The sequence below is a fragment of the Diceros bicornis genome, chromosome 7 (genome assembly GCF_020826845.1).
Source record: "Diceros bicornis minor isolate mBicDic1 chromosome 7, mDicBic1.mat.cur, whole genome shotgun sequence".
NCBI classification, from domain to species: domain Eukaryota; kingdom Metazoa; phylum Chordata; class Mammalia; order Perissodactyla; family Rhinocerotidae; genus Diceros; species Diceros bicornis.
The window spans coordinates 29,714,421-29,730,779 of NC_080746.1; the positions used below are offsets into that span (position 1 = coordinate 29,714,421).

The following is a 16,359-nucleotide window of genomic DNA, read 5'->3' on the forward strand; positions in this document are numbered from 1 at the left end:
TGGTAATGGATGAGAGAGGGATAAGGTTCCCAGTGCACCTGAAATCGTGTTGCCTATCCACTCTAGGTTCTAAGAGAAGGAAGAGAAAAGAATGATAGAATGGGACAATATGAGAAGAAAACAGGGAAAAAGAGAATTGGAGTTGAACCCAAAAGGAAGACAGGAGAGTTCTCTAGAGTGATTTATACAGGTTTATTTATTGAGTAGTAAACGAGATCATTTAAAGGTGTTTCATGCCTCTTCCTCTTCATTTGTTCCTTTTTCTATTTAGATCTTGACATTTTTGCATAAGGATTTAAGGCAGTTTAAAAATAAAACACATGTATGCAGTAAAACCCAAAAAGTAGAAATAAAATAGCAAGATCCCTCCCCTCCCCACACAAACATACTCCTCTTTCCATCCCCTCATCACTTCTTGCACTGGCTTCAACACAGGGTAGCAGCATAGACATATTATGCCATCTACAACATTGTTCCTAAGTTTCTCAAAATGTTATGCAATGTGTAGAATATATTTTTGTAAAAGAAAAAAATGCTAAAAAGAAAAAGAAAAATCAGACCAAAGGAAACAAGCCAAAGTAAAGTTCTCTACTCTATGCTTTGCCAAATATCTCTCTCCTAGGAACAATTTACATAATGTTATACTACTTATTAAGATATTGGATACAAGATATTTAGCAACCCGTGAAATAACACCATTAGCCTGGAAAGCACTAATGCGAGTAAAACGTTGAGCATTAAGCATTAAAGAGAACCAGGATTAAGTAAAACAAGATCAGTGTCAGCCACTGCTTACTCTGGACGAGAGATCAAAATTGCTGGTGTCATAATAGTTTTAAAAAACACTGAAAGTGACCATTAGAATTTTTTGAATATTAAGTTTATGTCTCCTCATTCTCCCTTGATCATAAACTCACCTTGTTACCAGTGACGTTAGGAATGGCCATAAACACATCATAAATACTTAAAATTCAGGGCAACAGACACAGACAAAAAATATGTTCCTTTGAAAAGATATATTTCAAATGGGAAAATAACCAATGTTTATATTATAAGTATTTAAATTAATGTCTCTTTTACACTCGAGTAAAATGACATCACATTAATTAGAGTTGAGAAAATTTTCAAGGTTTTATATTACCAAAAATATTGATTATTTTAAAATTTTCTAAATATTTAGCTTAATTATGTATAAATCAAGAATGTTATTATTTTTCAGCCTACTCCACATTTTTTCATCATAAGAGAATTGCTTTTAATTCAAGTACCATCCCTAAAGGAGAATTTTTCATTTTGACTACTTTGTGAACTATTTGATCCATTAAAACATGTTACCGTCAATAAAAAATGAATTACATGATTAGTTACTAGAGCACTAAAATTGTTTGATAACTATTGTCAAGGACTTCACTTGATTAATTCATTAGTTCATTTCATATTTATAGAATTCCTATCAGGGGTTACTATGCTAGACACGAAAAATATAAATGTAAAAAGATGTAATAATTACTGGGGAAGGACTTACATTTCTGGAGGAAGAAAAGATATGTAAATCTATACACAATGCAATGTGCAAATTACTAGAAAAAGAATTATGCATAGGCTGTTCTCTAAGTTCTTTTGGTACATAGTAAAATATAAGTCAAGAAGAGACTTGGAAATTTCATTCAAAGTGAAATATGTTATTTCAAATGCCCTCTGTGGTTAGATATGCTGTGTGGTCCAATACAATAGCCATTAGGCAAGCGTAGCTATTTAATTTAATCAATTAAGTTAAACAAAATTTAAAATTCAGTTCCTCAGGTACATAAGCCACATTTTGAACGTTCAATAGCCTCACATTTATCAGCTCAAAAATCTTATCAAGTTAGCATTTAAATGATGTTTTATATTTATTTTTCAAAAAAAGGCAATGATCTTTTTGGAAAATAGTTGTGTTCTAGATTAAAATCCTAAAAGCATCAAGTTATGTATCAAGCTATGTATGGTTGTCAAGTAGAGCATTGTGTACTATTTCCTAATGAACTCATAACAAGTGAGTTTATTTTCAGTAGTGTCTTGCTCATTATTGCATTCTTACTACCTATCAAAGTGCCTGATACAGACAGATTGAATAATAAATTCTTATTGAGTGCTAAATAGATAAATTGAATGAATAAATGAACACTTTTTTTTTCTTTGAGAGGCAGTCAAATGAACAGAAGCGGGAAGTTATCAGCTGATAAAGAGATCACTTACGCCACCTACTATCTTTCTTTTTCTGTCCACCATTTCTAGGGAAGAAATAGAGTATTTGGAATATAAATTTACAGAAAACTTAAAGATGGTTTGAATGGGCCTTAAAGACAATGCAGTTCAATTTTTTCTTTTCTTCCTTCCTCCCTCCTTTCCTCTGTTTTTCTTCCTTCTTTCTCTCTTTCTTCCTTCTTTCCCTCTTTCCCTCCTTCCTTCCCTCCATTCCTCCCTCCATCCTTCCTTCCTTCTTCCCTCCCTTCCTCCCTCCTTCCTTCCTTCCTCCCTCCCTCCCTTCCTTCCTTCCTCCCTTCTTCCCTTCTTTCATTCCTTTCTTTCATAGATGTGGACAAAAGTACAGGCAGATTCACACAGCTCATCAGTAGCAGACCAGGACTAGAACACAGGTCTTATATCAGAGGAAATAAAGTATCATTCCTTTTAGTGACTATAATTTGACATAAAAATGCTACTTTAAGTTATGACAGAGTGACGCTCTTGTATCTTAAGAGATCATTATATCACTATCAGATTAAGATATCAGACATAATTGAGTGGATCAATGAAATAACTTATTCCAAAATAAGGATTTATGATGCATCAGAAAACCATGTTACACTCAAGTTTGTGGAGAAATTCAGGGTCATATTAAGGCAGTTACTTATAACAGGAAAAATATTTGGATAAGCAGTTCATGACAACAGTAGAGGATTAGACAAAAGTACCAAAATGTACCATACTATCTTATTTCTTTACACTTGGTTTTGTGCATTATTTTAAAAATATTCTGATCTTTTATGTTGAAGTGTTCTTATTTTCTTCATCATGTGAAAATATGGATGACTCTTAGCCAACTACGTTTATGATAAAGTTAATCATATGTTCATAACTGAGGTTCAGATCTGAATTGTAGATAGTGGCACGTAATTTTAAGCACAGTATCTAAGAGGAAATAAATTAGGCTTGTGATCCTAAATTTATAAAATTAGCACAACAATTTCAAAGGGAGGAAAAGTTATTCTTGTCCTTTGCAGGTACCTGATTAAGACTCAGAATATTGGAAAGCATGGTGATATCAGAGTAAGCCATCTGAACATCAAGAAATGGCCATTTTCCTGACATGTTATTTTTCATTCATGCAATTACTTCTGGGAATAAAGATGTCAATTTTGAAGTTGAGTTGGATTACTAGAATAGAAGGCAATACAAAGGACTAGCTATTCATCCTGAAGCAACTATTGGAGAGAACTAAGAAATTTTAGAGAGTGACTTGCATCAATTGGTTAGAAGTAGAACAGTTGAATTCTAGGGTGATGACAAGGAAAAAGTAGGCTTTGTGTAACAAAACGATAAGTAGGCTAAAGGTTACATGATGCTATAGTAGAAGACATAGTGCTTGGACCATGGTGGGTTTAAGCTTTTGAAGGAGGAAATTTAACCAGGAGAAAGATTCTTTAAATAACCAAGCATGTCTGCTTATATTGCAAACATCCCATGGGAAGAGGTAACGGAAGGTGGCTCAAAATTGGAGCATCTGACTTGCTATTGTGGGAGATCAAGATTTGGCCACCCTGAAATCTATCTCTTTACCTTGGTTGTTTTCTCTGAGGACATTTGACCTCCCCCACTAACTGCCTAAAGAATTTGACATGGTGGCTCCTTCCTGGAACAGATCTTCTATCATGATGGCTGCAAAGATAATGTAGGATAAATGTTACAATAGGAAAGGCACCAACAAGCCCATCTTATCGGAAGTTCTATCTCTCTGGCCACATTCTCTGGATGACCCTGCAAGGAGTTGCCAGACAAACATTTACATTTATAAGGGAAATCTCCATTTGTAAAGGTTTCTCCCTCTCTGTTTTGGGAAGAGGGGGGATGGCCTCATTTCTAGAGACTTATCAATGTGGAAGGTGAGGCCTTAAATCTGCATAATAACCTTACTCTTGTTTACTGTGCTTTAGTGGTAATCTCCTGTAACTGACTCCCCCCACCCCCCCAACATCCTCCTTTGTCGTTGGCTGAACATGGTATTTAAGATGAGAATTTCTGCTATTGTGTTGAGAAACGCAGTGTCCCTGCTTTCTCCCATGTATACATGTTATTAAACTTGGTATTATTTTCTCCTGCTAACCTGTCTTGTTAATTATTTGGCCAGCCATAAGAACCTTAAGGGAAGGGCAGAGGGAGATCCTCCCTCTTCCCCTGACACTATGTAGGAATGAGGATCCTGGAAAGTATAAACTGGTGCAAAAGCAAAGCACCACTTTTAATCTCTGTTTGGTGGGGAGGCTGATGCATGAATGCCTACAGCCTTCTCCTTGCCAGAGATTGGTTTATACAGGGGCAGAGGGAAAAAGTGAGACACAGATTCTGCTGGTATTTCTACGAGACCAAGATGTCATAATATAAGGATCTTCTGCCCAAAGTGGCAAACTGAGCTGTATCATAATGAACCACAGGAGGAATCATGTCATCCACATCCTAGTATATATTTCTTGACATTATGATTAATTTTTTTAGCATATTAAATCAATTTTATTGAAGTGTATTTTTTTTTTTTTGCATTTGACCCTCATATTTTACCATTGATGAATGTGCATTGACATATCTTTATCACCCAAAGTTCATAGTTTAAATTAGTGTTCACGCTTGGTGCTGTACATTCTATGGGTTTGGACACATGTATAATGATGTGTACCACCACTATAGTATCATACAGAGCATTTTCACTACCCTAAAAATCCTCTGTGCTCTACCTACTCATCCCTCCTTCACCTTAATCTCTGGCAACCACTGATCTTTTTTCTGTCTCCATAGTTTTGCCCTTTCCAGAATGTCATATAGTTGGAATTATACAGCATATAGCCTTTTCATATTGGCTTCTTTCACTTAGTAATATGTATTTAAGTTTCCTTCATGTCTTTTCATGGCTTGACAGCTCATTTCTTTTTAGTTCTAAATAATCCATTGTCTGGATGTACCATGGTTTAATTATCCATTCACCAACTGAAGTAATCTTGGTTGCTTCCAGGTTTTGGTAATTATGAATAAAGCTATTAAAAATATCTGTGCACAGGTTTTTGTGTGAACATAAATTTTCAGTTCATTTGGGTAAATACCAAGGAGCATGATTGCTGGATCATATCAATATTCAGTTTTGTGAGAAACTGCCAAATTGTCTTCCAAAGTGGCTATTCCATTTTACATTTTCACCAACAACAAATGAGAGTTCCTGTCACTCCACATCCTCACTACCATTTGGTGTTGTCAGTGATCTGGATTTTGGCCATTCTAATAGATATGTAGTGGTATCTCACTGTTGTTTTAATTTGCATTATGATTCAATTTTCAGTGTCCTCTTGCTTAAGGATTTTTCCAAAAGTTAGAAATGAAGAGCGATTAATTCTCTAATCTGTAATACATTCTCTAAGATGCTTATTATGATATACAGGTAGGTTCCCATATTTATAAATGAGAATTAGAGTATGCTGCAACCATGCAGAAAATACACTGATGATATTAAATTTTTTGAGCTTGTTTCTGAAAGAAAAATTTACCAAGAATGCTGATATAACAAGTAATGTACTAGGACCACCACTGGTGTGACATCCTATATGTCATACTGTTTTCATCTAATTAAATATGTAAATTTTAATGAAAAAGATGAATTCATTTAATGAGTTTTCATCTCTGAGTATGGGAAATTATGCTTTGGACTTTTGACGGTAATTATATCATTAGAAGATTTATTTTGCTTGTTTATTGTTTTTATATTTATTGTTTACTCATTTCACAGATAGAATTCTGTTCAAGGACGTTCTTAAAATGTTACCTGTTTCAACTTTTGTTCTAAATCCTTGTCTTCTCATGAATCTTATACTTTAAGGAAAAAAGACTGAAGACAAACCCCCAAAGGTGGCTCCCTGATGTTTATTCTGAAATATAATATATTTCTATGATTCCAGTCATTAAATAAAAAACAGAATTGAAAAAAATATATGGGAACTCCTTAAGTTATGTCTCCAACAGAAAAGTCAAAATATATTAAATATTGTAGAAAAATGTACAGATTGTCAATAATTTAATGCTAGTTAACCACCTTGTTTCTCCAACACGTGTGATATCACTTGTTAATCTTTCTAGCCTGATAGGTAAAGATAAAGCGAAAGGTTGCCAGCAAGCAGAAGCCTTACCACCAAATCTCTATTGTCGTTATCATAACCCTTCAGTGACTCATTTAAAGTTTCATATTTCAAACTCAACACTATGGCTTGACCTGTTACTATTTTAAGATGTTCTAAAACATTAAATCATTTGCATTTGAGGTAAAAAAAATGTATATTTATTTTATGATTGTACCTATAATATCATAACAAAAATTTTTAAAGAATTATCTTAATTTCAATGAAGTAACAGAGCATGGGTTCCTCATGAGTAACCTTGTGAATTTGAAGCTTGTTTAATTAGAAATTTCCTCTTACAGTCAAGATAAAAACACTGATAATATACATCAAGCATTTCTGATTTAGCCTCATTAGGGACCAAAATATTTTGCTAAATCACACAGGCAGTACGAAGCCATTTCAGGTTAAAAATTAAAGTTTTACTCATGTAGATGTGGTATCGTGACTTACCCCTGTCTGTGTCGTACAGGAAGACAAAACAGTTCCACTCATAGTGGTCCAGCAGACTCAAGAGTGCTCCTCGTAAGGAAGGCCTTAGCTGCAGCACAAACTGGCTCTCCCCCTCAGTGGGGAAGCTGGGTGTGATGAGGGAGATGTGTAAGGCGCTGCAGAAAGACGTCAAGGTGTGTACTGACCTCTTATCATAGAGTCCAAAAATGGCAAATACTCCTCTAGAATACTGGGAACAGACTGAAACAAAAGAAAAAAGAAACCATTAGCACACTCTAATTGACTTCCACAACTACAGTCTATGAAATTAAAAAAAAAAATCTCTGAATCATTGGTATGTCAGGAATATAATATAAGGAAAGAGTGAAAGCCAAGTGTACAATTAATTGTATAAGCAATTAATTAATTCTCGAGCTTGCATTCAAAGCTCTGCATTGAGTGAGATAACAAGGGGCTATATGCTTCCTTTCTCAGGAAGCAGATTTGAATTGAAGAGAAATTTGACTAAAATGAAGTAATATACAGCATTTCATGATAACGTGGCAAAACCTATGCTACAGACTTTGAAGTGCGACAAATTCAAATTTTTCTCTCTATTATACTTTCAAAATTTCTGAGTCTTAATTGGAGGAGCATTTAAATCTCCTTGGTGCCATCCTTCCTAAGCTGCACGCGTATCTTTTCTATTTTGAATTGGACTGCATTTGTTAGCTTAAAATGTTACCATTTTTTTTTTAAAGTGGCAAATTTATTTTTTATCACAACCTTAGAGTTCTCTTGAATCACGTTTGAAAACAGAAGTTATGCTGTCTGGAAAGTCACTTATTGGGCATCCTAGATGCTTAGCAGAATGCAGCCAGATGTGTAGCTGCCAGGGAGGCCATTAAGCTAAGACAAGGCAATTCCAAAACCCAGTAGAACCAAGTGCTCCGGAGGTAAGAGGACCCGAGGTAAATAAGTGCGCAGCCTCATTTTGCCTTTCTTCTCCATGCTCCCAGGTGTTGCAAGGACAATGAGGCAAATTCATAAAGGGAAAATAATTCTTCTCAATATTCTTGCCCAGTCATATTTCGATCATTCTTTTGACATGGCTGATGTCCAAACTTGGATGTCTTTTTCTAATTTACATTTTAAAGGATACAAACCTGCAATAGGGGATACTCTCTTCCTGTTTATACAGTAAAGCAAGACTGTTTGAATTCCAAATTCTTATAGTTTATCACATATGGCTAAAGGTCCTATTTCTCCTTGGCTTATATAGCTAGTTTAAGAAGTCTTACTTTCTATAAAATTTTTGTTTTGTGGTTTTAGTTGCTAATTTTAATTGCTAAATTCATTAGGAAGCCTAGATTATTGGATAATCTAGAGGTATTTATCTTAAGGTAGTTCATTGTGATACAATAAATTAGATTTTGCTTTGTTAAAGTAATAATAGGCTCTAGAAAAAAATGAATTATATGAATAACATTTATTTCTGTATTCAACAATATCTGGGTTTTAGAAAATTATGAAGCATAATTAAATTAGATAAATTAATAAAACTTGGAGGTGTTTCTTTCGTTCTTATTTATTGTGCCTCTTGAAATTGGGGGTACAGTCTAGGCAAGGTAATTATAACAGAAGAGGGTAACAATGAACAGAAAATGATGCTGTTGGGCTTGTTTAGATGATTTGCTCTAAGAGATATTGTGTATGTTCTGGAAAAACTAAAGGATCACAGTCTATATTCAAATGGACAAGACTAGGATAGAAATGACATTAAGATATAGGGGAAAGACTGCAAAGTCTACAAACAAATTCAAATCCTTGTGCTTTTACTTATTAGCCAGGTGACTTTGGCTAAATTACTTAATGTTGCCTCAACTATGAATATACAGTATGCCAAGGATTTAATGAGATAACATATGTAAAATTACTATCCTATGAGGACACAGGAGGCAATTAGTAAGTGGCAGATTTTATGAACACAAATTTCCTATATGCATGTATATAGTTTAAGTAGTTCTATTATTTAATAAGAGAGTAAAAGGATTAGAAGGTAAAATACCATAGTTGATCCAAAATGAAGTATTCAGATTCTATATAACAATACTAGTTATTTTCATGAATATTGTATTAGGGTTTATAAAGAAATTCTATCAAGGAAGAACACCCAATTCTAATTCTACGCTCACCCACGAACTAAATTTGATCACTTGAGCAGACTGACCAAACTGGAAAGCTTGTTCTGACACTGACTGGCTGAAATTTTCTTACAAGATATAAGAAACATCATAATACAACGTTTGAGTGTCTTGGGTTTCAACTCAATTCGGTTCTATTACTGAAGTGACCTGATATATCAAGTTGCTGGATCCAACATTAATCTTGTGAATGTTCCACCAAGGTTTTGGGCGTATTCAAGTAAGTTCTATACATTTAGCATATAACCTGGAGGTACTCGGCTCCTTTGTGTTTTCGTATTCTCTTGGTCTCTTGATTTTCATGCAAATTGAGGGCCCACTCTCAATCTTTATGTAGTAAATAATCTGGTTCAATTAATTTTTATTATACTTTACTGAAAAAAATGAAGTCGAAGAGTTTTAGAACTCAAATCTAAAATACTGGCTTTCAGTTTGGTGCTGAAACCATACACAGATTTTAATACTTGTTTGAGAAAATATAAGCAAACAGGATTTACAAGTCACGTACTTTAAGTTACTTGTGCATATAATGAACATATACATCATCCTTTCTGTTATGGCACTTTAAAACCATACCATTGTAAAGTTTTGGTTTCCAAACTGTGTTTTTCCAGGAACCCCACAAGTTCCCTAGGAGAATGTGTATAGTTTTGCATGAGAACCTCTGGTGAGACAGGAATGGGTGGGCATGGCTGGACCCATTCCCCTGGTACCCGTCTCTCCTCAAAAAACCCAACAGCACTTCTGATTTCATCTATTTCAAATATTGAGCTACTACGAATATAAAATTTTATGTGCAAAAAGTATTACACTACTAAAAAAAGGTCAAAAACAACTAATATACTCTGCACAAAGTTTCTCTACTGTTTATTCCTACTATACTGTTATCAATGTAATCAGACTTTCCACTACTCTCACACTTGCTGTACTATTTATTTTAATTTATTTCACTTGAGCTTCAACAAACTCAATATTTTCTGATATTAATCATCTTCTATCTGCTTTCATTCATTTACATCATCATAAATATCTATATATTCTCCCTTTTTCACAGCCAACTGTCATTCTGCCTCTAATAAACTTATTTTGAAACTCTTGTAAGTCTTAGACTAATAACTTTGCTTCTGGCTGCATTCTGTTACTCACATTTTACTTTCTCTTTGCAAATGTCCAGTTCGAAATTATTCTTTTGAATTTTTTTGGCAGGTCTATTTAATCTAGATTATATGCTTGGCAGGTGAGGATTATTGGGTTTCTTATGTATGTGCATAGATGTCAGTCAAATGTTCAATGTTATTATCTCAATGTGATACGCTGGATAGTATTTTATTTGGTCCGATAGATTCAAATTTTAAAATATAATTATTTCCATATTTAGTATTATAATCTAGCTTTGCAAACACTCAAATCAAAATTTGCTTGGTTATATCTTATGACATCTATTGTTGCTTAGCATACAAATAATTATTCAAACAATGGAACTTCTTAAACTATATAAATGCATACATAAATTAATGAGAGTAAGCTAAGCTGAATATGAATGTGTTCAGAATACACAAAAGGGAAACAAACTGAATTTTAACGTTTTTGTACAACGCAGCTAAATAAAATAAGCAAGAATTAATGCTTACTCACTAAACAGATCCCATGATATTAGATTGATACATATTTTGGGATATAAGCACTAATCAGGATAAGGCTTTCAAGGAAATAATCTAATCATAATTTTAGGTGTGTATTCTATATTCTGCTTCACTAACGAGATCACTTGGATCGTGTATTATGTAAATAAATACATAATATAAACACATGGTAATAATCCATTCATGTTTTACCTGATAGTGTCAGTTAATTAAATCTGTTTTCTCATCAGGTAGTCACTCAGTTTCATTCCAGATGCCACATACCAGATGCCAAACCAAGTCAAATTATCATATAATTTGTGATAATTTTTAGCCAAATATCACATACAAATCAAATGACATGGTCTTAGCTCAGTGTTTCTCAAGTTGTGAGACATAAATCCAAACAATGTGCTGAATTTTACATTCCCACTGCAGCATGGAGAGAAAGAACATAGGCCACTGTTCCATCTACTGCCCTTCTCTTTCTCCTGTATCTTCAATCTACCTCTGCTCTAAAGGCTTTCCCTAAATGCTTTTAAATAAGCTCAACTCTTTCATTTTATAACAGAGAACTTTCTAGACCCAAGGCTTCCTGTCTCTTTCTATCTTTCCTCAGTCACCTTTATTGAAGAAGGTTTCTACTTACACAGTTTCCAACTCATCTAGCTCCTGTACTTACTAGCCACCAAAACCACTCTCATCAATTTTGCTAATGACCAGTTACATCTCAAGTCTTACATTTTAGTTCCTATCTTACTGGAATCCTCTGCTGTGTTGGAAACTGGACATTTCTCTCAAATGCTTCCTTGCCTTGCTTTCCTGACACCACGCTCTAGTCTTCCTCCACTCTCTCTGGACATTTCTTATTGTCTTTGAACAGTTCTTTTCCTCTGCTCATTTAATGTTGGTGAACCTTAAAATTCTCCTTTCCCTACTCACCTCTTCACTCTAAATACAATACTGAGGTGAAAATGGCCAATCTCGGGGATTCAATTACCATCTACATAATCATGATCCCTCAAACGGCACCATCTACCTCAAATCTTTCTGTTAAATTCCAGATCTATGTATCTAATTGCCTTTCACCAATTCTGTGCCACAGTGAATTTTCCAAAATGGTTACAGCAATATTTCCTATCTCACATTATATTCCAGAACTTTGCTACTTTCCCATTGAGAACTGGAGTCTGTTCTTTCAACTTGAACCTGGGCTGGGCTTTGCGACTTCCTCGGCTATTGAAGTGTGACAGAAGTGATTATATGTGACTTCTGAGACCATGGCTCTTTCTTTCTGGAGGCACACATTTTTTTTTTTTTTCCAGCCACCGTGCTGTGAAGAAGCCCATGTCATATGAAAAGGCCCACACAGAAAGGAACCAAGATCCCCGTCCCTCAGAACCAGATAAGTTCCAAGCTGACAGCCACAATCAACTTAACAGCAATATAAATGAATGATCTTAGAAATGGATCCTTCAGCCCTCAGTTACATTGCCCCAGCTGATGTTGTATGGAGTAGAGACTAAGGTCTTCCCCAAATGTAAAACGATGATCAAAGTAAATGATTGATGTCATTTTAAGCCACTAAGTTTGAGATTGTTTGCAGCAATAAATAACCAGAGCAATCTCTGTATCTAGCACTTAGGAATGTGCCTACACATAGTAAGTGTTCAATAAATATTTTGTAGAGAAATTAATTAAAGAACACTGTTTGAGATACGTGCCAATATTTATCTCCAAAAATTTCTTATTATTGAGTATTTGAGTTGTATTTAACTTTTTGCTACTATAACTGATGCTTTCATGATAACCATTTCTGGTTATTCATTAGAGTAAATTGCTAGAAGTGAAATTATGAAGTAAGGTATATGTATCTTTTTGAAGGCCTTTAGTAAATATTGCTAAATTCTTTCAACAAATTTATACTAAATTACATCTCTCCCAATAATATACCATCTACGGGGCTGAATAAGTTTTCTTAATTCTCCTTTTCTCTCCTCTACTGTTTTGGAAGTTACATATACAATATTTATTCTTTAAGTTGTTGCCCTTAAATTTTACATCCATACTTGTGATAAAATTCTTTTTTCTGGATTAATTGAGAAATAACTGACATATAACATTGTGTAAATTTAAGGTGTACAGCATGATGATTTGATACACATATATATTGTAAAATGATTACCACAATAAAGTTAACACATTCATCACCTCAATAATTACTATTTTTTTGTTGTGGTGGTGGTGGTGAGAACATTTAAGATTTACTCTCTGAGCAACTTTCAGGTATACAGTACAGTATTGTTAGCTATAGTCACCATGCTGTACATTAGATCCCAGAACTTATTCATAAGTAGACGTTTGTATCCTTTGAACAACGTCTCATTTTCCCCACCTGCAGCCCCTGGTAACCAACAATCTACTCTCTGTTTCTATGTTCAGCTTGTTCAGGTTTCACATGTGAGACAGATCATACAGTATTTGTCTTTTTCTGTCTGACTTACTTCACTTAGCATAATGCCCTCAAGGTTCATCCATGTTGTTGCAAATGACAAAGTGTCTGTCTTTGTTTTTGGCTGAATAATGTTCTAATTTTATATATATATATTTTTTTCTAATTATAATATATATTCTAATTCTAATTATCTCTCTATATATTCTAATATATACATATTCTAATTGTATATATATCATCTTTTCTTTATCCATTCATCTATCAATGGATGCTTAGGTTGTTTCCATATATTGGCTACTGTGAATAATGCTGCAGTGAACATGGGTGTGCAGATATCTCTTTGAGACAGTGATTTCATTTCCTTCAGATCTATACCCAGAAGTGGGATTGCTGGATACTATGGTAGTTCCATTTTTAATTTTTTTTTTTTTTTTTTGTGAGGAGATCAGCCCTGAGCTAACATCCGCCAATCCTCCTCTTTTTTCGCTGAGGAAGACGGCCCTGGGCTAACATCGGTGCCTATCTTCCTCCACTTTATATGAGACGCCGCCACAGCATGGCTTACCAAGCAGTGCGTCGGTGCGCGCCCGGGATCCGAACCAGCGAACCCCGGGCCGCCGCGGCGGAGCGCGCGCACTTAATCGCTTGCGCCACTGGGCCGGCCCCCATTTTTAACTTTTTTGAGGAACCTCAGTACTGTTTTCCATAGCGGCTGTACCAATATACATTTGCACTCACAGTGCACAAGGGTTCCCTTTTCTCTACATCTTCGTCAGCACTTGCTATCACTTGTCTTTTTGCTAATAGCCATTCTAACAAGTGTGAGGTGATATCTCATTGTGGTTTTCATTTGCATTCCTGATGACTAGAGATGTTGAGCATTTTTTCATGTACCTGTCGGCTATTTGTATGTCTTCTTTGGAGAAAGGTCTATTCATTCCTTTGTCCATTTTTTAAATCAGATTATTTGGGGTGTTTTTTTGCTATTGAATTGTATGAGTTCCTTATACATTTTGGATATTAACTCCTTATCAGATATACGATTTGCAAATATTTTCTCTCATTCCATAATTTATCTTTTCATGCTGTTGATTGTTTCTTTTGCTGTAAAGAAGCTTTTTATTTTGATGTAGTCCCACTTGTCTATTTTTGCACTTGTTGCCTGTATTTTTGGTGTCATATCCAAAAAACCATTGCCATCATCAATGCCAATGATCTTTTTCTCTATGTTTTCTTCTAGGAGTTTTATAGTATCAGGTCTTAAATTTAAGTCATCAATTTATTTTGAATCAATTGTTGTGAGTGATATAAGATAGGGATCCAATTTCATTTTTTTGCATGTGAATACCCAGTTTTTCCAAAACCATTTATTGAGGAGCTTATCCTTTCTCCATTGAGTATTCTTGGCTCCCTTGACAAATATTAGTTGACTGTAAATGCCTGGATTTATTTCTGGGCTCTTTATTCTGTTCCGTTGGTGTATTTGCCCATTTTTATGCCAGTACCAACTGTTTTGATCATAGTTTTGTAATATAGTTTGAAATCAGGAAGTGTGGTCTCCAAGGTGTTCTTTCTCAAGATTTCTTTGGCTATTCATGGTCTTTTGTGGTTCCACACAAATTTTAGGATTTTTTTCTATTTCAATGAAAAATGCTATTGGAATTTTTGTAGAGGTTGCATTGAATTTATACGTGACTTTGGGTAGTATAGATATTTTAACAATACTAACTCTTCTAATCCATGAACATGAGATATCTTTCCATTTATTTATGTCTTGCTCAGTTTCTTTAATTCATGTCTTATAGTTTTTGGTGTATAGATCTTTCACCTTCTTGGTTAAGTTTCAGGCCAGCCCCATGGCGCAGCGGTTAAGTGCGTGCACTCCGTCGCTGGCGGCCCGGTTTCAGATCGCAGGCGTGCACCGTCGCATCACTTGTCAGGCCATGCTGTGGCGGTGTCCCACATAAAGTGGAGGAAGATGGGCATGGATTTTAGCTCAGGGCCAGTCTTCCTCAGCAAAAAGAGGAGGATTGGCATGGATGCTAGCTCAGAGCTGATCTTCCTCACCAAAACCAAAAAAAAAAAAGTTTCTTTAGTATTTTACTGTTTTTGATGCTATTGTAAATGGGATTGTATATATATATTTTTCAGATAGTTCACTGTTAGTGCATGGAAACACAATTGATTTTTGTATGTTGATTTTATATCCTGAAACTTTATTGAATTCATTTATTAGTTCTAACAGATTTTTGGTGGAGTCTTTGGGTTTTTCTATATATAAAAGTATACCACCTGAAAACAGAAACAATTTTACTTTTTCCTTTCCAATATGGGTGCCTTTTATTTCTTTTGCTTGCCTAATTGCTCTAGCTAGGATTTCCAGTACTATGTTGAATAAGAGTGGTGAGAGTGGGCACTTTTGTCTTATTCCTGATCTTTCAACTTTTCTCCATTGAGTATGATGTTAGCTCTGGAATTGTCATATATGGCTTTTATTATGTTAAGGTATGTTCCTCCTATGCCTATTTTGTTGAGAGTTTTTATCATGAAATGATGTTGAATTTTGTTAAATGCTTTTTCTGCATCTGTTGAGATGATTATATGATTTTTATCTTTAATTCTATTAATGTGGTTTATCACATTTATTGATTTGCAATATTGAACGATCTTTGCATCCCTGGAATAAATCCCACTTGATCATGGTGTATGATCCTTTTAATATGTTGTTGAATTCAGTTTGCTAGTATTTTCTTGAGAATTTTTGCCTCTAAAGTCATCAGGGATATTGACCTGTAGTTTTCTTTTCTTGTATTGTCCTTATCTGGCTTTAGTGTCAGGGTAATGCTGGCCTCCTAAAATGAATTTGTGAATGTTGCTTTCTCTTCAATTTTTGGGAAGAGTTTGAAAAGGATTGGTATTAATGCTTCCTTAAACATTTGGTAGAATTTACCCATGACGCCATAGGGTCCTAGGCTTTTCTTTGTTGGGAAGTTTTTAATTACTGATTCAATCTCCTTACTCATTATTGATCTGTTCAGATTTCATATTTCTTCATGATTCAGTCTCAGTAGGTTGTATGTTTCTAGAAATTTATTCATTTCTTAATGCCATCTTCTTTTTTTTTTTATGAGGAAGGTCAGCCCTGAGCTAACATCCATGCCAATCCTCCTCTTTTTGCTGAAGAAGACTGGCCCTGGGCTAACATCCACGCCCATCTTCCTCCACTTTAT

The 16,359-nt window shown here is 34.7% G+C and overlaps 1 protein-coding gene across 3 annotated transcripts in view; it reads right to left on the reverse strand.

Annotated features, from left to right (window-relative positions):
* Positions 1-16,359, reverse strand: part of GRIA4 (glutamate ionotropic receptor AMPA type subunit 4) — a 357,209-nt gene that overhangs the window by 216,949 nt on the left and 123,901 nt on the right. For all 3 annotated transcript variants that reach the window (XM_058545312.1, XM_058545313.1, XM_058545315.1), the window contains exon 3: positions 6,870-7,109. In XM_058545312.1, coding sequence (XP_058401295.1) covers positions 6,870-7,109 — 240 coding nt within the window. The remainder of the gene's footprint in view (positions 1-6,869; positions 7,110-16,359) is intronic.